The sequence below is a fragment of the Hippocampus zosterae genome, chromosome 20 (assembly GCF_025434085.1).
Source record: "Hippocampus zosterae strain Florida chromosome 20, ASM2543408v3, whole genome shotgun sequence".
In the NCBI taxonomy this organism is placed as follows: Eukaryota; Metazoa; Chordata; class Actinopteri; order Syngnathiformes; family Syngnathidae; genus Hippocampus; species Hippocampus zosterae.
Window position 1 is genome coordinate 6,588,508 of NC_067470.1, and position 20,383 is coordinate 6,608,890.

At 44.3% G+C, this 20,383-nt stretch overlaps 1 protein-coding gene across 6 annotated transcripts in view; it reads left to right on the plus strand.

Annotated features, from left to right (window-relative positions):
* The window catches only part of neto1l (neuropilin (NRP) and tolloid (TLL)-like 1, like), a 28,136-nt gene that overhangs the window by 3,984 nt on the left and 3,769 nt on the right, over positions 1–20,383 (plus strand). For all 6 annotated transcript variants that reach the window (XR_007960224.1, XR_007960225.1, XR_007960226.1 and 3 more), the window contains 5 exons: positions 12,908–12,949; positions 13,138–13,265; positions 16,860–16,942; positions 17,859–18,004; positions 20,087–20,200. Coding sequence is in view for 3 of the 6 variants with exons in the window: in XM_052053754.1 (XP_051909714.1) it covers positions 12,908–12,949; positions 13,138–13,265; positions 16,860–16,942; positions 17,859–18,004; positions 20,087–20,200 (513 nt within the window). In the remaining 3 variants the exon portion in view is untranslated. Of the gene's footprint in view, positions 1–12,907; positions 12,950–13,137; positions 13,266–16,859; positions 16,943–17,858; positions 18,005–20,086; positions 20,201–20,383 lie in introns of those variants that run through there.

The window sequence follows — 20,383 nt, forward strand, 5'->3', positions numbered from 1 at the left end:
GGGAGTCACAACTCTGCATCACATCGACAATACTGGACACACTGGAGAGCCAAACAACACCATCGTGTCGCTTTTTTTTCTCCTCGTGACAATTGCAGTCACATTCCTCCACAAGTTGTTTCCTTGTCCTTGTGAGCTGCCCACCATTTGTTTCTTTGTCTCTCCTCTACGGGGGGGAAATGTCTGGTACTTCATTACTAGCAGTTTATGCATGCTCCTCGTGTGTAATACGATTCCCCCGAAGTAACGCTCCCAGCTTGAACGTCTTTTCACCGAGAAAACGACCCCGTTTCATTTTTCATTCGACTTTTGGAAATAATAGCCGACTGGGAGAGCGTCGCCGGCTCGCTTCATCAACCTGACATTACACAAAAAAAGATGAATAGTTGCTGACGAATTGTGAAGCAGCTCAGCTGATGACACTATTCGCTCAGCACTGCTGCTGTTTTGGAGTAAATGGGAACTGATGGGGTGAGTTAACATTGCAGGCACACCACCTGCAGCTGTGGAAAAAGGGCCCGCCGTCACCCCGACAAAAATACTCTGCCCGGAACACTGCCTCTTTTCTTCTCCGCTGGTTTCCGTGTCGTGGACCGCACGCCGCATCCACGAGAAGATTGGCTTCCCAATATATTGCTGTTTTTTTCTGACGACACATGAGCACAAAATACTCAGGGACTTAATCAACAGCGGAACGATTGTGATAGTCGGTGATCAATGAAAGTTGTTGTTTGATGTGTTGTTTTGTTGGGGGGGTGGGGGGGGGGGGGTTCGGTCTCATCTGTGATGCACGTTTCAGTTGTAGTCTGGCCCGCACGGATGATGCATGGCGTTTCGACAGTTATGAGACAGCAAATTCACAACTGTGAGTCACCCTCAGCCCCACTTTTACTTCATCGGACTCCTTTGCCATCACGCTCCCATATCACAGCTCACTTCTTCGCTCCCGACTGTTAAAAAAACGCAGCCTCGATCGTTCACCAGCTTATCAGATGACGAGCCTTCACTCCGTGGACAACCAGTCAGAGTTTATCAACCTCGTGGAGCTTAACTCACCGTTCGGCGTTAGCATTTTTATTTCCTTGAACTCTTTGGGTTGCTTGCCACCAATGACACTGCTGATCAATCAGAGGCTTAGCCTTCCACCTTCCTCTATGACGGTTTGTTAGCCAGGCCTGCTGCTCAGCCACAGATGGTGTTGTTGTTGTTGGGGTTTTTTTTCCAGTGGTGGACGGGTGCTTCTGTAGCTTCAGGTAATGTAACCCAACGTGGCTTCTGGGTTTTATTCGTGCTCTTGTTTATTTGTATCTTTGGCTGAGATGTGTGTTTGTGTTTGCATACTGTATGCGTGCGAGCATTACTTCTCAAACATCTGACTCAAGTGGATGGACGTTCCTTTTTTTTCCCCTCTGTGGCATGATTCTGTTTCAAGAGAGCTAACTTCCAGGACAAGCTGCAGAGCTATGAATGTTTTGTTTTCATTATCCGCACTTTGCTCACCCATTTTCTTCCATTCCAGTTTTGGCAGCGACATGAACTCTGCATAGCCAGCTTATCGACTAAGAGCAAATGTCTGATTCCTTAGAGACCTTAATCACATTTGGCATCCGGCTAATTCAATAGGTAATGGGTTTGGGGGTGGGGGGGTTGTGCAGCAGGGGGGATGATGCCAGTGTTTGTGGCCACACCATGAAGCGATTATTATTAAATGTGAGTCATTTTCCATATTTCCGATACATAAATCAGTTAGGGGAAGCCAAAACGCAGAAACAAACTTCACAGGCCACCTCATTAAGAACTAAGGATCTGTCTTGGATGGAATTTCCAGGCCGCACTCTGATTCTCAATTAAGCTTAGCTGAGATAGTTTCGAGCTGACCCCTGACCCTCGCAACATAGAAAACAAGTAGAAGTCCCCAACGCACTATTTGAGCTGATCGCTACTTTGTACTTTTTACACTCAGAGAAAACCTGCTTGTTTGTTGTCAACCATCATGACGTATCAGTCCCAACAGGAAGGGCCACATCATTAAGTCCTGTGGTGAGACCTTGACCCCTGGCGCACATTTGGTCATCTTCCTCAGCTATCCGTGATTATTGAGGCACAGAAGCACATTTATGATTCAACCATGGCCCCAATGAGCGTACACAGTCAATTAAGAATGTCTCCCTCTGTCGGATGACTGAAGTCTTTTTGACAGATTGCCGAGTGCATGCATGTGTTTAAAAAGGCAGCAAAGTCAATCACACGAGCTGTTTTTTTTTTCTCCTCGCCAACAACCAGGCCGAGCAGTACAGCCTAGCTGGCTTTTCATTTTCCATTTGGCAAGCACGATTAATCACAGCAGCCCAATACAATACATGTGGCCACACAGCCACTGCTGCTACCTCTTATTATGCCCCCACGCTGGAAAATGTACATCTCGGAGAACAGCTGAAGGAAACTAACAAAAACCAGGCGCAGTGTACACGCCGCAGGGAATTATCGTCTCCAAATGAAAGACAGAAATGACTAGTGGCATCGTTGATAGCTGATAAAAGGATGCGGCTGCCCCCACAAGGCTTTTATTTGAACGTTCATCGGGCTGACGTGGGCTTTTCTCGCCACCATCTATAAAAAGAAAAGACCAATTGGCTGATTAGCTTCTGTTTCCAAATTGGCTTCTCTGACCGTAACGGGCAACACAGGGCAGCCGTAGTAACCGCCTCAAACGGTGTATGGTGTGTTCAAAACAACCTTGCCTGAAAGGCACATTCCTGGAAAGCGCTTAGTGCTAGCTTTCCGAAGGGGGTCTTGCTGACGTTATTTTCTTTTACGCATTCAAAATATAGAATGAAATGCCTGTTCCACGGAAGTGAGGAGGGAATCATGTTTGAGAAAGTGGATTACTGGACCATTCATCGCGTCGCACAGAGTCCATAGGCAAAAGGCAAAAAAATATTCCAAGCTACCTGCCTCCGTGTGAAAAAGTACACTTGACTCCTATGAATTGATCTTGTTTTCATTTCATTTTCACTGACCGCACCTAAGCCCGATGACCCACAGAGCCGCTCAATCAAGCGATCGTCTGACAAAATGAAGTTGCCCAAAAGCTCTCATTGAGCGACAGCAAAACAGCATGAGCCGAAGAAGTTCCAAGGTAGAGGAGAACTAAAGTTATAGGAAAGGGTTACAGAGTTGTTCCGAAAGCTTTAGGACTCCTGAGAATGAGGGAGGGAGCCATTATCCACAAATTGAAAAGGCATTGAACAGTGGCGAACCTTCCAGGAGTGGCCAGCTTACAAAAATTACCCCAAGAGCCCAGCGATGACTCATCCACCAGGTCACAAAGGAACCCAAGGAACTGTTGGCCGGTTAAGGTCGGTGTGTTCATGACAAGACAAAGGGACCGTGTCAAAAATGACACCCGTGGCTTTGTGACAAGGCGCAAACCACTGCTGGCCTAAAAAAGAACTTCGAGGCTTGTCTTACTTTTGCCTAATGCATCAAAATGATTCCCACGATTTTTGAGAGAATATTCTGGGGTATGACCAGCTGAAGGTTTTAGAAGGTGTGCGTTATGTTTTTGTTTAGGTGATACAGTATTTGGTATACAGGACTTTGACTACTTCAGTTAGTTTTTTTTCCCAGTTTATTCCTGTTGGTATTTTTGTTCAATACATCTTGTTCAACCCACCCTGCTGCTTTTTGGAGTTTTCCTTCGTTTTCCTCCATTGTCAATAACCGCCACCGATGACTGCAATATAGAAAATGAATTAATGACCTTTCATAATATAGTTAATAGTTTGAAATAGAGTTTGGACGATTACTTTGCTCCTTGGTCTTGGAACGACCCTTCAAGAGAGGACTCGAGTGGCTAAAGACTGAATTTGAAGCGGGTGGAAGTCCTTATATGATATTCATTAAAGCAGAGTTCATGATATCTTCATTTCTGGTTGTTTGTGCTTTTTTATTTATTTTTTCCATTATCCAGCATGAACCAAAGTGCAGGCTTTCATTACCTCAAACTGAATCAACCTCTTTTTCCACTAATACCCCTTCTGATATCTGATTAAACCTCTCACAGCAATGTAGTCGAGGCACATCCAGATCGCCGACCGGATCCGAAAAGCCAATTTGAGAAAATTAAAATGTTCTCGAAAGGATGTGCTTATCTCCCCCCCCCCCCCCCCTTTTCCAGCCGACATCTTTATGCAACCCAACTGATGCATGACTGCTGCAATTAAGGGCCGATCCCTAAGTTGTTATCAATATTCTTTTCAATTTAGATCATCGCGATTGTTGAATGGGCCCTTAATGTTGGAGTAGCGACATCTCGGGGCATCATTCATTCCTCCTTTGATGAGCAGGACGCTCACTTGCTGCAGCTCTGACTGCGCGTTTCTAAGAGTCACCTGCTCACATGTGTGCCAAGATACAAATCACTCCATTTTAACGCTGTCTAGAATTGGAATGGGTGTAAATCTTTTAGCCAAAATAAATACTCATCATCCTGGATGTTTCATTGTGTTATCTTCTCCATCCACTTCTTCGCTTGTTTACCCAAGGCGGTGTTCAGCAACCTTGTAATTAGGCTGTCACGCTCCATCTCATGTATGAAGTGCTTGAGAGAAAGAGTTCCCTTTTTTTTAATCGTGTAGCATCACATAACATTTGAAAGTTGTTCAAAGTTTGCTTCTCACCTCATCCACATGCAAGACTTTTTTTGAATTGTAAAAATCAAGTCTCTCCATTTTTTCACTTGCGAAGTTGTTGGTGTCATGGTACATGGCTGACCGTGCAGGCTGCAGCGTTCCCTCGTTCTGCTTTGTCACACTAGCAAATGCGAAAAACAAAACTCCTTATATTATGATCTACTTGCTGGTCCACACCTTGGGCCGAATAAAGACTCTTTTTGCAGCTGACAGTTTAATGTGCACGGTTTACAAGGTTGTAAAATTGGGAAGGACAGCTAATCGAGTAAATGTCCACAGACAACCTACACACAATTACATCGGAGTGATTTTATAGTTCTTAACCGACATAATGCAACGTGTCAGTCGCTCGATTTATTTCGCAGCGTTTTTTTTTTCTTTTTTTATGGGGGGGGGGTAGTTCATGGGTAAAATAGTCATAAACAAAATGTAAAAGAACCTCTAAATTCAAGGGCCCCGAAAGCCTTGTGAAATCTGTTACTATGCCGCTGAAGTTGGAATATCTCAGAGGAGGCACAGTGGTGGCAATTATTGGATATTAAAATACTTGTTTGAAAGGAAGAGGGTGCTTATAGAGTAAAAATATGAGAAGAAACAACGAATATAAGAAGGTTGCAACACAATCTCATTAAACAAGACAATGTTCTCAGATGAAGTCGTGTATGATTTTATTTTATTTTTTTGCCCCTAGAAGTTCTTGTTTTCCAGCAAGTGGTGCGACCTGTTGCGTAACGTGTTAGTTGAGGGCTTAAACGGCATTAATCTCGTCGTTTGGCTCCTTGTGCCCTGTCAAGCATCGGTGATATTTATTTCACTCAATTTCCACACAAGTTCCGCAGTTAACCTGTCCAAGGCTGCCTGCCGTATAAAGGACAAGGAATGACCGTAGCCAGTGTAAGACGTGTTCATGTCCATCAGGGGGAGTATAAGGTCACTTGTTGTGTCAAATAAAGTATGTTGCAGCACCCTTAGGGAGAAATGCCAAGGGCTAGTATTTGGTGAGCATCCGTTTTAATGTTCGTGGCAGCCGAACGTCCTCCTGCCAAGTAGGTCTGATCCATGCTTAAAGCTGCAAAGGAAAAAGCCCCCCCCAATTGATGTTGGATAAATGAGGACACTTTAACACGTCTGCTTTCACGTGTTCTCTTCAACCTTCAAGTCAATGTGAAGAAGTCGCGGCTCATTTCAAGGAGGAAAGATGATGGCATTTGTTTTTGTGTCTTCATATGGTCTACTTCTATCTCATGCACGGGTTCGCGAGCTCACAGCCAATCGGAGTGATCAATTGTCACCGAATTTAAAGCTACAAAGACGTGAAACGTTCACGCTTGATAGATGGGATGACAATAAGTAAGCTGACAATAAGTATATTTGACGTTTTCAAGTGATGGCTACAGGCAGTGGGATGAAGGAGAAGAGCCAGATAGAAGCTGTCTTGCATCGGCATGAAACTTTGAAAGGATGAAAGACCGTGAGGTGGGCTGGCACTTTGACAGAGTCTCTCTTGGACTTTCTCTCTCTCTCTCTCATTCTCTTGCGCTCTCACACGCATGATCAAAACATATCTGTCCTAAAGTTGAATACAAACAAGTGGCCCACCTTTTAAAGGATATCTTATCTTATCTTATCTTATTTGACCCAAAAAAATGGTCACCGTATCAACACTTGATAAATGAAGTCCTGTTTCTGGATGCGAAGGTTGGTTCCATGTCCCTGTCATACAAAAGAAAAAAAAAAAAATCTAAAGTCATGTGAGCTCACACAGGGGATTTGGCAGATAAGACTGGGTTTGTATTGTTTTGAGGGGATTTAAGCAACCAAATCTTTTGCTGTAATCATCTGGATTATAAAGACGAATCAATTTTGTGTTGTGTTGTATTTAAAAACACGAGCATTTACATTATACATTTTTGTAATACCAGTACTGTCACATCATGTTTGCGCACTCGGAGGATAAAGCTATGTTCAACATTGGAGATTTGTGTATGTGTGTGTATATATATACTGTATTTATATATACACACACACATACACACTTGCACACTTTGGCTGGCAACCGGTTCAGGGTGTCCCCTGCCTACTGCCCGAAGAGAGCTGGGATTGTGGATGGATGGATGAATTGCTTTGTGGAAAATCAAAAACATTTAAGTGGAGAGTGTCCCCTGCAATCTCGCCCGTGTCAGATGGGGCAGGCTCCTGGTCACCGTTGAGTACCGACACTGTTGAAAATGGATGGATGGGATGCTGATTTTCCTTATTTGAGGGGGGGGGGGGGGGGGGCGTGCTGTCATTGCTTATGTTGGAACAAATTGCCTTTCTCCACACTGAGATTATAATCTCTGTTTTATTAGAAAAAAAGAAAAAAAGAAGTGCCATACAAGTGTGACATCGTTTGTTAGCTGGTAAAAAACAGGATATGAATGAGTTCCAATCCGAGCGTTCCACAATGCCTCAGGGAATCCAGGCCTGGCTTTGCTACCGGTATCATTCATGCACATTCTAAATGCGAGGTACACATTTAGATTAGCCCTCAAGGGCACTCTCACAGTGAGCCCATTGCTTGAGATTGATTGTGGGATTCAGTTGAGTGGCTGCTTCTACTCAAAGTCCGGAGACCAACAGAAGGGGGACAAAGATGCTTTATTTGAGCTTTTATGGCCGCTGTCACCAGGAAGGCGTGCCAGAATGGAACATCTGGAAGTGGCCTCGCACGCATGCAAAATCTGGTCCGTGCAAAATGCACACACACGGTCGCATTTCCCATTTTCTACTCCATGCCAGGCATGCCAGGAGGAGACACGTTAATATCATATTCCTTCAACTCCGCACTGTCCACAATTTCTATGATTGCACTGAGGGCTACTTCAGCAAGACGGTGTGGGCGAGTGGGGAGAGAGAAGGAAAGAAGGACATGTTAATGCCCGGTGAGGACTTCAGTAAGATAAATGAGGTGTACTGAATGCGTCTCCGCCAATTAGGTCTGTTGGAGAAGCACCCGCCTCCAGATTTAACGTCGCGTTGCATGGTGGTCGCTCAACCGAAACTGTCTTTTCGCGGTAGTTTGACACGATTGAAAAGAATCATTTTGCTTTGACATAGATTCACTGACTGCTAATTGATTGCTGATTAATTGTGTCTTGAAGCAGTTGAGGCAAAGCCGATGCTGCTACCTTCAGAGCCGCTCAGATTTAGTCCCAAGAATTTGGAAATCGGAAGAACGACATACAGTAGTTGTGGAATGTTGAACCCCTGAGAGAATTGATCATCTGTTCAACAAGAGAAAGACGAGTATACAATATCCATCCATTTTCAATATCCCTTATCCCTGTTAGGGTCAGATGACTTTGAAGTGCATGTCGACAATTTCACACACACAAAACCTGAAAACGAATTCTGGGGTGGGGGGGTTCTAAAGGCCCCTGTAATTATACACGCGCAGCTGTACCTTAGGAAGTGGCCATCAGCAGTGCAATCCAGTTGGCCTAAATCCCTTACATTTTTTTTCCCTCCTATCTCCCTCACAAACTATTAATTAACTTAAATTCATGTTGAAATCAATTCTGCCGTAAGTATCATTCGTCAAAGTAGCAATCAACACATTTGGCTTTCCTGGAATCCAAGCATGATTGTATTGGCTGCTCACGATCGTCTGGATTTGGCTGTTTATCACTCCAGCTGGCAAAATTGAAGCAGATTGTTGACAACTTGACATTGACAGGTTTGAGCCCTCCGGTCCTTGAAAATTGAAAAGCGGAGTCTCTTGCCCCTCCTTCTCTTGGTGACAGTGAGACGAAACACAATCTTGAGGAAGCAATCAAGAGTCTCAGACTTTGTTTTGCGGAAATGGCCTTTTATGTCGCTTTGTCTCCCTCGGTTACACCGCCATGCGCTTGTGTGCGCTGTAATAAGTGGCTCAGCGGTGATTTGTTGATTTGCTGCACGGTTGCCCAAATGGAAGTTGGATGGAATGTGTCTGTCACTTCGACAGAAGCACCTGCGACGCTCGGGAGCCACTAAGTGCTGCTCGAGGACGTGGGTCCCCGAGAAAGAGAGGTCTCGAGATGTTTCCCAGTGTTAACTCAAGAAAATGGACTGGAAGAAAAGCAGAATATGATGTCTTCGATGACAATTGTTCACCTCACCAAACGCCGAGCGCTATCATAGCAGCTTCTCATCGAGGAATCAATGATGGCTCACCTAAGGCATGACTTCACACACAAGGGCAGCGATCAAATTCTATGACTCCCCTCCCCACCCCCCGTCCCTCCTGTCCATGCTGACATTTCTGACGACGCAGAACCCCCACGGGTGCATCTGAGGCTCAAGGGCGTGCTGAAATTACGATCCTTCCTGTAGAAGTCAATGTCAAGCTTTGTGCCCACGCAAGTGTGAAGAACAATGGCTTGAGCCCCCCCCCCTTTGGTGAATACCAAAATCAATGCAGCAAATGTCCCCAGCTCTGTTTTATCTACCTTAGTCACGTCTTTCGATGGATAATTGGTAGTCACTGCCACTTTTAGTGAAAACTGTTTTTAGACGTATATCAGGCAACGCCGCCACTCTCGAGGAAAATCTTGACAAGACCAAATTATCCTGTTACGGATGAGCATCGAATTGGAAAGCCTGATACATACTCACCTGCCACTTCTTATTTCCTGGTTTATTTTGATTTTTTTTTTCATTACAGCATACGACATAAAAGGTATTACTGAACATGTTTCTGTTGCTGTATGTCTCGCTATTTCTATCGAACTTTGCTCAATAAAATGTAATTCTCAGTTCTACAGCGTCAAAGGGGCAATCGCGTACTTTATCAGCAGTCTGAGGAAATGTTCCTGAATATTTTATTGTTGCGGTTGTGTTGATTCTTCAGTAGCCTTTTGCACCAGGCGGCGGTTTTATGGTAACAAAAGTATTCTGACTACTGTAGATGTACTTTTTAAAAGTATGGTGAAGTGCGGCGCTACACTACTGTAAACTACAACTGCTGAGTCTAGAAATGCTCCTTTCGTGAAAACGCGCATTATTGAATGTCATGACATTGTGCAGGAATGGTGTGTGTGTGTGTGTGTGTGTGTGTGTGTGTGTGTTCAAGAGTGTTCTGTATGCAGTCCTTCTGAGCTCTGCCTTTTCCTCCTCACTGTCTCATGTTTCCTTGATGTCTGTTGAACGTTACTTGCAGGTCTACCTGCCGTGATTAATGACATCACTTTATTAGCTTGATCAACCACTTAAGCAGACATTATTAATCAGATGCTTATTTAAATGTCACAGCGGAGCTGCTCAAAGGAAATGGGGCCACTGGGAAATTGAGTTTTGTGTGGGTGTGCGTGCGTGTGCGCGTGTGTGCATGTGTGAGAGAGAGAAGAGAGATTGCTGGGATATTACAACACGGCGCCAACCGTGAGACTCATTCACATTTTGGACTTTCATTCATTCGGATGTGGAGCATCGGAGCTTACTTTTCAATTCCCAATTCGAGTGCCTCATTAATAAAAGACGGTGTTTTGCCTGCGTTACCACAACACCGCTGGGAAGCCGTGCTTATTAGGAATTTACTTTGCTGCCTGCCTGCTTAGTTAAAAATATGAACACGTCGCAAAGCTGGTTAATCAGTGACAAGTAGTCATTTGAATGTCTTGGCTGCTAACGTGAATAAACTCCGCAGTGCTGTGAGCGATGTAAACATGATGTTGAGCTGCAAGCAATTTGTTTTCATCTGGAGGCTTTGCACGATGCCTTTGAATAGTTCTGTACTCGCCTGTATTTTCCTGCAACCGCACGTTAGCCTCTGCTGATGTGTGCGTGTCCGAACAGTGCTTGTACTGTTGCATAGGGCGCATGCAAGAAGATCCAGAAGATTACACCCTTAGCTGAGCTTTCTGAAGAGAGCAGTGGGTGTGGCAACGCGTGGATGTGCTCAGAATTCCACACGTGCGGAGGGTGGGAGTTGCATGCAGGGAAGCTTGAATAAGATAAGATAAGATAAGATAAACCTTTATTAGTCTCGCAATGGAGAAATTCCCAATTCACAGCAGCAAAGTGATGAAAGGATGAAGTAGAACAACAAAATATAGGAGCTGCTGGAAAGGCAGCCACTCTCGAATAGAATGGCATGGTACACACATGCACACACAGACATGAAAAGAACACAGGAGTACACATTATTTCGCAAGATAAAACCATTTCCTGTCGGAATGTTGTCACCCACGCGTCGACACCCCTCCCGGCTCCGTTCGGCCGCACGTCACGCACATGTCAAAATACGGCCGCCGCGCGCGTCTTGCATCAATCGATTAATCAAAGCGGGAAGGGAGGCAAAGGAAGTGATTGAGGTTGAAACGCAGGCCACCTGCTTGATATTCAGCAGCCCTGGTTTTAAAAGGTCATGGGTCGCACGAGAGAGATTTGTAAGCACAGCAGCCTCTTTTGGGTGGGCTCTCTGTTGCCATGTCAGGAATAGAGGTGCGCTGGTTCACATGCGTGTATTCCACTGAGGTGGCTCGGCCTTGTGACGGCGGAAGGGTTAAGTGATGCCAGCAACCAATCATAAATCTCTGGCGCAAGCAGCGCACATGACCTGAAGGTCGCCGTTTCATTAACTCTTTGATTTTCTCATCCTTCAAGCGCGTCTTCCTCTTCGCTGCGGGCACCCACGTATCTTAGAGGAGGCTAATAGACTTGGGGGACGAGCATCCGAGCAAATACAAACACAAGAAGGGCATCAAACTCATCATCTCGCAGATGACTCTGCAGGTCGTTTCATTAAGCATACTCCGATGATATGACGTGGGCCGGACAGTCAATAACCGGTTATATCGAGACGGATCATAATGCCGCTGAGGGGGAACCAAAGTCGCACTGCCGGCACAGAAGTCGGGCGAGTGAGCCACTTTCAGAGGCATCAAACTTCCATCCAGCGCATGTCCTCATTCCGGGTTGCTGACCCCCGAACATCACAACTCGGAGGCAGACATGCTAAACGCTAGCCCCACCGTGACGCACGTCATTTCGGACGAGCAAACAGCTATTAGTAAATTATCGTATGGGCTTAATTCTCAGCAAATATTGTAAAAATCGAATAGAAAGGAGCTGAAGTCAGGCCGAGAATATCTGCTCATTGATTAATGGACTGAGATACTGTGGATTTGTTCTTATTTCTCCTAATAGAAGCTTACAGTGTGATAAAATAGCACGGTTTGTAAAGCTTGGTATTCATAACAAGGATCATTTGCTTAATATGTCCTTCCCGCACACCAGACAAGTGTGGCGCAATAGTGGATGTCAGCACCCTAGGGATGACATCAGAGGATTCTGGGATTGGCTCCAAGTCATCCGGAAGCCTGATGAGGATAAAAAGCTAAAGAAAAATAGATGGATTGACGGATACCGTAAACATAAAAAGGAAGCACAATGGGGTTGGCTCAGAGGTCAAGTTTGTGACGGGTGAAGACTTGTTGGCAGTCTGTGAAGAAAATCAGTTGCAAATGGTCAAGGGCGGCCAAGGTTCTTGATTTAATTTCTTACAACGTGACACATTCTATCGGAAAAGTTGCTTTAAAACTTCTACTTCAAGGTGACTTTCAAAACTTTACTGGACACTTTTCTTTTCTCACAAGGCTGATAAAAGGTACGGCTTTGGCACACTCCCAATGTGAGAAACTTCATCATGGATTAAATGTATCCCTTTTAAATGACCTCTATATTTTTTTCTAAAATACTTCTAACACTTTACCCATTTTATTTTCTCTTTTATTAACCTAGAACGTAGCAGAGAGAGGTATGAATTAGCAATGAGGAGCAGTTTGCCATTCTGCAGTAGAGGAGGGATTGTGAGCGTGGCCCTCTCTTAAATCCCAAATCGGTGACCTCGCATGTGGTCGGGATTAATGGAAAAAAAAAATTCCCAGGCATCTTGTTGGAGGTCTTGCCTCAAGAGTGGAAGCTTTCATGGCCGCAAATGAGATCCGACTCCAAATTTGTATGAACGAGTATGTTCAGGATAGTAGCAGTGTTTAAAAAAAAAACATTTATAGTTATTTTCATGCACATGTACTTTCATTGAGAAAGATGAGGACAAATCTGTTACTTGGGAAGCGAAAGGGTTTGTCTGTTGAAAACAAAATAATAGTGTGTGTATTTTATATTCAAACATTTTGGGGTATTTGGTGATATTACATCCCAGGTGAATCCCTCCTCTGCTCTCTCCTCAGATCCTGACTTTGCAGACTTGGGAGTACCACCACCTCTACCCGGTAGGTAGTCTCTCTCTCTGCCTCTTTCTTAACATTTCACATGCAAAAAAAATCAGTAAAGTAACTTTTTTGCATGAACTATGACAACACTGATACTTTCATGTCAATAGAGTTTTTCTGTTTAGTTGACCTGACAAAGCTGTCTTTGCTCTTTGTTGCTGATGTATGTGTGTGTGTTTTCATTTCAGCATGTCAGTACGACATGGTCGGCCCAGAAGGTATTGTGGAGTCTCATCAGATCACCAGAGACGGGAAGGCTGGCGCCAACGAGGCCGTCGACTGCAAATGGTACATCCGGGCGCCACCACGCTCCAAGGTGAGTCGGCTGCCCTCCTCACTAACTTAACTTTACAGACACTCGCCACCCACCTCGTGAGTTATTCCTGCACAGTTGTAGCCATGAGACATATCGACAGTTCCTGTCTTCTACAAAGATAAGTAAAAAAATGCACAGTCTTCCTCCAAGGTTGAACTATTGGTCCCTCCATCTATTAGCTGAAAGTCTTGAAGTGAAATAACAATTCGTGAAGTATACTGTAAGTCAATCAAAGTGGAAAGAAATCCTGAATTCTGACCAGAATTTGATGGAAACTCATGTTTTTGGTTTTGACACTGCAGCACTGCTTGGCTCACTCTCCTGTGCTGTACTATTTGCGAGTCGCCGAACAGGATGGCTTAAAATACAAATTGAAAAAAGGAAACCAAAACGTTACAATGGCGCAGCCTCACGTGCACGTACGTATTGCACGATAGCGTCGGCGCCGCTGTGATGTATGGCTCCATTTGCTGCTTAGCTCCTATATGACTTATTCCCCAAGTCTTATATCTCCCCAACACCCTGTTTCCTCGCACAAATATCCTTGAATACTCTACACCAGGTGTCACCAACATTTTTGAGGGTGAGAGCAACTTCATGTGTACCGATTGTGTGAAGGGCTACCAAATTGATACACGTCTGAAATAACATATTTGTCCAAAATACCTTCAATAATATGAGGATGGGTTATTTTTAATACTTGATGATTTAAATTGTCAGACTTTGATCGTGTTTCGAAATGTCTCACAGTACTGCCAATGTTTGCATTTTTAAATCATAATTTCTACTAGCAAATCACAATGTCCAGGCACTGGTGGGCTACTCAAGTGGTCTTCACGGGCTACCTGGTGCCCGCGGGCACCATGTTGGTGACCACTGCTCTACACGATACAATTCCACACAGCCTGCAGAACTTTGCAATCGAGTCGCGCACTTAAGAAAAGTGCATGACACAATCGATGCCTTTGCCAAACACGGTGAAGGTTTTCAAAATACCTTTTGACTAATGTCACGGCATCTCAAGGGGAGAGCTTAGCGGTCTTAAATAAAACAAACACGAGAAGAAAACGGGAGCGAAACTGCAATTCTAGTCTGATCTACTACCTCGGTGTGCCAGACAGAACAGCGACGGTAGATAACGACATCCTATACCAGAGGCTCTCATTAACTGCATCGGAGCGCTCCAGAGAGTGCAAGGGGACCCCCAGAGTCAATGTGGGAAAAGAAGGGATTAATAAAATATCTGATTTAATTAAGCATTTTTTTTTCAAAGAAACACAAAGAGCGAGGCAAAGAAATAGTGGGGTTCATCTAAAAACATGCAATTGGTATTGTCGAATAAACTCAGCTTCCATTCGTCTCGCACATTGGTTAAAATCATAAAGTACATCGTTTAGAACCAATTAAATGTTAAGTGTCTGTGCCATGGGCGGCCCGGTAGTCCAGTGGTTAGCACGTCGGCTTCACAGTGCAGAGGTAACGGGTTCGATTCCAGCTCCGGCCTCCCTGTGTGGAGTTTGCATGTTCTCCCCGGGCCTGCGTGGGTTTTCTCCGGGTGCTCCGGTTTCCTCCCACATTCCAAAAACATGCGTGGCAGGCTGATTGAACTCTCTAAATTGTCCCTAGGTGTGAGTGTGAGTGCAAATGGTTGTTCGTTTCTGTGTGCCCTGCGATTGGCTGGCAACCGATTCAGGGTGTCCCCCGCCTACTGCCCGGAGACAGCTGGGATAGGCTCCAGCACCCCCCGCGACCCTTGTGAGGATCAAGCGGTTCGGAAGATGAATGAATGAATGAATGAATGAATGTCTGTGCCATTTCCCAGGGCCTAGAAGGTCAAGGTGGTCTCGCACGCCTGTCATAGGCACAGTCGTAGACTTTAAGAACGTGACCCTGCTTTAGTCGATCACCTTTTTGCGAATTTTAACTGAAGAGTCTTCAGCAGTTGTAACGGGCTCCGGCTCACCCGCGACGCTAATGTGGACAAGCAACAATGTCGGCTGATTCGCTAGGTAGACATCTGCTTTCTTCCTCCAACTCGTCTTCGCTGTCAATGTCGCCTCATTCCGCTTTCCGCCGCCTTGCACTTTGCGCATCTTTACATGCATTGATCAGAAATATGGATGTTGCCAGCGGCTGCGGAGAACAGCGGGAACTCACCATTACGAGGGCCTTTTAGCCACAGTGTGAACGTATTCCTCCGCAAGTCACTGATGGATTCTGCTTCATTGCCGGAATCAATAAGCGGGCAGCCTATTTTCCTGCTGGAAGCCATCTTCTCGCCTTACAAATTGCCGACGGTATCTATTTGATCCATTGCCGTCATTTGGGTTTGTGATGAAATCAGCACCTAATTTTTTGCCATCCTAAAAAATAACAACCCATTTTTTTCTGCACAAAACTGTCAATCTGTCAATCTCAAAAAGTTTATTTGGAGTGATGCTCGAACTCCTTAAACAATTACTGGCATCGCATTCTTTTTCATCGTTATTTTTTCTTCTTTTTTTTTACCCATTCCTGTCATTTTACTGCGGGGCTCGACCAACCCGCTGTCAAACCGACGTGCTCAGAAAATTCAACAACGTTAAAATGCGTTATCCTTAAAAATCCATGTGGCATCCTTCCCGAAGGGGAGAGGAAATGTCTTTTGAAGCACTTCCATCATCCGCTCCTGCCTTCAAGGACTAATAGGGATTTAATCCCCCACCCTACCCATTGCCGTTGTTTTAGAAATGTCCACGCCGTAGGCAAGACATGTAGTGCATGGATGGTTGCAACTTTGCATTGCAAACCAGCTCGTATTTCGTCAGCCTGTCGAAACTTTGGGTATCCAGAACGAGTTATCCAAAAGAATAATGTTTTGTTTTGATTGAAACCATCAGAGAGGTGCACTTTAAAACAACATGGGGGTGGAATTTGGAATGATCGCAACTCTTGTATTGAGTCTTCCTGGACTGTGTATGGATCTTATCGACATGGACCTATGTGCAACTTATCCGCAATGTGGTTTTATGCTTTCCAATTGTTTATTTTTTTTTTTCTTTTTGACATCCGCCTCCCTCGTCACGTTAACTGAAGCCGTGCTGAAATCGCAGTCTCTATTAGCTATCCCCTATCAGCAAGCTTTGGTCTTTGCACGTTTCAAAGTGTCACGTTCTCCTGTCACGCTTTATGAGCGGCCCGACTCATTAACCGTAATGATGGCGGGCTCGGCGCCTCGCCAAGTGGAACCGTGGATGTGATGGGCCGATCTTCTCTTGATGAACGAGTCACGGAGGCTGATGTATGTATGAAGGTGGGGTCAGGGCCTTCACTTTCGGAATCAGACCTTATTTTTCAAGTATTCACAAGGGAGATGGTGAGAGACGTTGTTTTTTTACCTAGATTGGTTAGTTGGTTCGATTTTGGGGGAGTTAGTGAGTGTATTTCGAGCGTTTGTTTGACATTTTTCCACTCTGGCGTATTTTTGTGCAGTGAAAATTGCCATTTCTTGTTCAATGTTGATTTTGGGTTGACTGCTTTGAGTTAAGAGTTTGATTTCCAATCCTGTGTGTCTGTGTGTGTGTTTCCTGCCTTGGTCTCCCTTTCTGAATGTAGATCTACCTACGTTTCCTCGACTATGAGATGGCCAATTCCAATGAGTGCAAGCGCAACTTTGTGGCAGTGTATGACGGCGGCAGGTAGGACTAGTTTTTGGTAGGCTTTTCTTAATTGGTGCCTAATCACGTTGTTATCTTCGGGGGAACAAAAAAAAAAAAAAACAATCTCAGTCTTAGCGCTCCACATTGAGATGAAGAATGTAATATCTGATGTGATGATAAGATTAGTTGCTCTTATCTTTTTCCCGCACCCACTGATAAAACTTTTATTGCTCAAAGCCCTTCAAAACATTGTGCCACCCACCTTTAATTGCCATAGGGACGGTCATTTTATTATGTACCGCACTTTTGGTTTCTCGTCTACTATTATGACTAATAATAACAATGGTGATAATAACATTTATGATAATAATAATAATGATCATGATAAAACGTAGCTACAGGACTGCAAGCTATGATTTTTTTTTAAAGATGTAAAGTTATCCTAAACATCCAGTGAATGATTGATTCTGTAAAAAAAAAAAAAAAGAAAAAAATAATACAAATGTCAACAGGAAAAAAGGGGCAGGTAATGTAATTATAATTTGTTTGTGTGTTGTCGACAGTTGTGCAAAACCATGAATTATTTCAGAAACAATGAATATGCAAGGTCGTCCTTTTCAGAAATAACTTTGGCCAACACACAAAGCTAAGCGTTTTCTTCCATCTTCAATCAGCTTTATTTGCAAATCAATAGCCTCTTCTCAAGATAATATGTGTTAAAATCAGATAACGCAAGATTTAAGTGCGGGCTTGGAAACTGTAATTGAGTTGCGTGTTATCTCGGGAGAGGCAATATTCGGCTGTGGTCACCAGTTAAATTAAAATGGCCTCCACCAAGACTGAATGTGGTCATTGACATTTACACAATATTCACTGAAAAAAAGTGTGGGAAATGTTTGTGTTGTTGTTTTTTGTTTTTTTTTTACCAACTCCTGAACTTCTTATCTCACCCAAGCTCGGTGGAGGACCTGAAGAGCAAGTTCTGTTCTACGGTGGCCAATGACCTCATGTTGGTGTCGACCTTGGGTGTCATTCGAATGTGGGCGGATGAGGCCAGCCGCAAAAGTCGCTTCCGCATCCTTTTCACGACCTACCAAGAACGTAAGACGTATCTCACGTGACGTGATTCACCCACTGTTTATGCGAATGCGCTGAAAAGTCAACCATTTTTTAGTGACCTTTTCACCAAGTAGAGGCAGGGTGCACTGTTGTCACGGCAACACCTCTGCCGAAAGGCCTCGGTCGTGAGAGCAGCATCACCGGCGGCTGAACGGCGGATGGACAGCTGCACCCCGAGAGTGACTCAATTTAGTCGTCTGCTTGTGTCGCACGTTTTAAACCAAGAAAAGAGTGCTCACTGCAAAATGCATGAAGCGCTGTCAAATTTACACGTGGGAACAGTTCTTCCATTTATTCAGTGACATGATGTAGGCGTGACTGTGTTCATACATTTCGGACCAGCATTCATGAATAAGAAGTGGACATATTTAGACCAGTTGATAGAATACTTTGCATCGACATCTAGTTTATTTTCAATGACGAAAAAAAAACCCAACAACTGAATGTTGTCATTTATTGAGAACGTCAGGCCGACGATGAGCCCGTCGGGCGACGTTATGTTCCTCCAATTTGCTTACACAGTAAAACTAAAAGTGAAGCTGAGACATTCTCCTCGTAGTTTTTTTTTTAAGTTCTGTTAGGTTTTTACGAGTATTGCGCTTTCCCGAAGGGAATGTCAGCTTTTAGAAAGCTGCTGACTCCCTGAGATGCCTCAGCGGGATGTGCACTATTCCCACATGCAAACATTCAATCATTATCATCTGTGCATGCCCCCAACTGCTTGTACGTGCAATTATGGTGGTGTCCTTCAGGTTGACACACACACACACACACACACACACACATTCTACATGTACATTATATGTTCATTTGAGCTCTCACAGCAAAATTCAAACTGACAATAGTCGTAGTCGGAAACGTAAACCACAAAGCAACATCAATGGGCTATGCTGCATCAACCTTGTTTGTGCAGACACTCTCAAATTATTCTACTAATTAGCTCATTAATTTGTGCCTCCGGTATCGTTGTGGAACACATTTGCGTGTGGGCAAAAGGGCACTTTTATCACCGAACGCAGTGGTCACAATTTTGTCCTAGAACTATGAGCATCACTCAGCGGCCTCGCCCTGATTGGGCTTTGACGAGAGGAGCCTTCAGAGGTGAGAAGCAGAGACTGGGCCCCCTCTGCTGGTTATCAGTAGTGAGCTAAAGCATTGTGTTTGACGCTGTGGATATTTTGAATATCCATGACATCTAATACTATTTGTGGAGTCACAGATATTCATAGGTCAGAGGCAAAAATTGCCAATATGGACATTCAACAGTATTTCCATGATTGAAATATAAATATGTATTTGTTGTTTGATTGATGAGTTAGTTCAAAAGGCAGCCAGTCAATTTTCAATTAGACTCCATAGAGGAGGGGCGCGTCTTCCAATGGATAGCCCATTAAGTGTTGGTTCAAATCCAGATCAGAATCCACACAGGGGGAATTTATTTCATCTTTTTGCCGTTGAAGACATGGACGGATCAAATGAGAACACAGTCACCTTGGCTTTGTATGACTCCACGATGATGTCGCCTGTAACATTAGTGCACTGATTTTATGACCGCGTCGACTTGATGGCTCGGTCCGCCCTTGCGCCGACGTCATCGACGGGCAGAGTCGTGGGATGACGGGCAGATGATTGCGGCAAGGCCACGCTAAGGGGGGAGGCAAGGGGGAGAGATTTGCTGAGAATTTAACGGCCGCTGATGAGAAAGGAGCACCAAACTCAAATTTGGACAAAAGATTTACGAGTGATTCAAGTTGTAGGACACGCCGATGTCATGGACACAATCCGCACACATCAAGTAAAAATGATTTTGAAGATTAGAACAAACAACGGATGACTTTTGAGGGAGCAGACATATTTGAAATGACTTACCCCTAAACTCATTTGCACATTTTTTAAGCAGCTTACAGATTTGGTGCCGTTAATAATGATCTGACAGAAGTAGGAGACAAAAAAAATCTATATTTTTGGATAGAGTGAGCAAGTGAAGGACATTGTTTTCATTTTAATCTCTTCAGTTTCGGGAATAAAAGTGTTTCTGAGTGTTCCTCTTTTGTGTATTTACAGCTCCGTGTGATCCAGATGCCTTCTTCTGTCACAGTAACATGTGCATAAACAACACACTGGTGTGCAACGGCCAGCAGAACTGCGTGTACCCCTGGGATGAGAATCAGTGTAAAGGTGAGATGTGGTCATCCAACATCTTTGTCCAGGTACCAAATGTTTTAGATGTGGGCCTAAAAGCCTTTTCGACCCTGCCTGGGAATTTTCTGACTGTTCTGCACCATGCTGAACGTCGCATCGGCATAAATCAAGCCTGACGTGTGGCGTAAATCGAATCGGAGGCGGGTTAAATCCGATGTT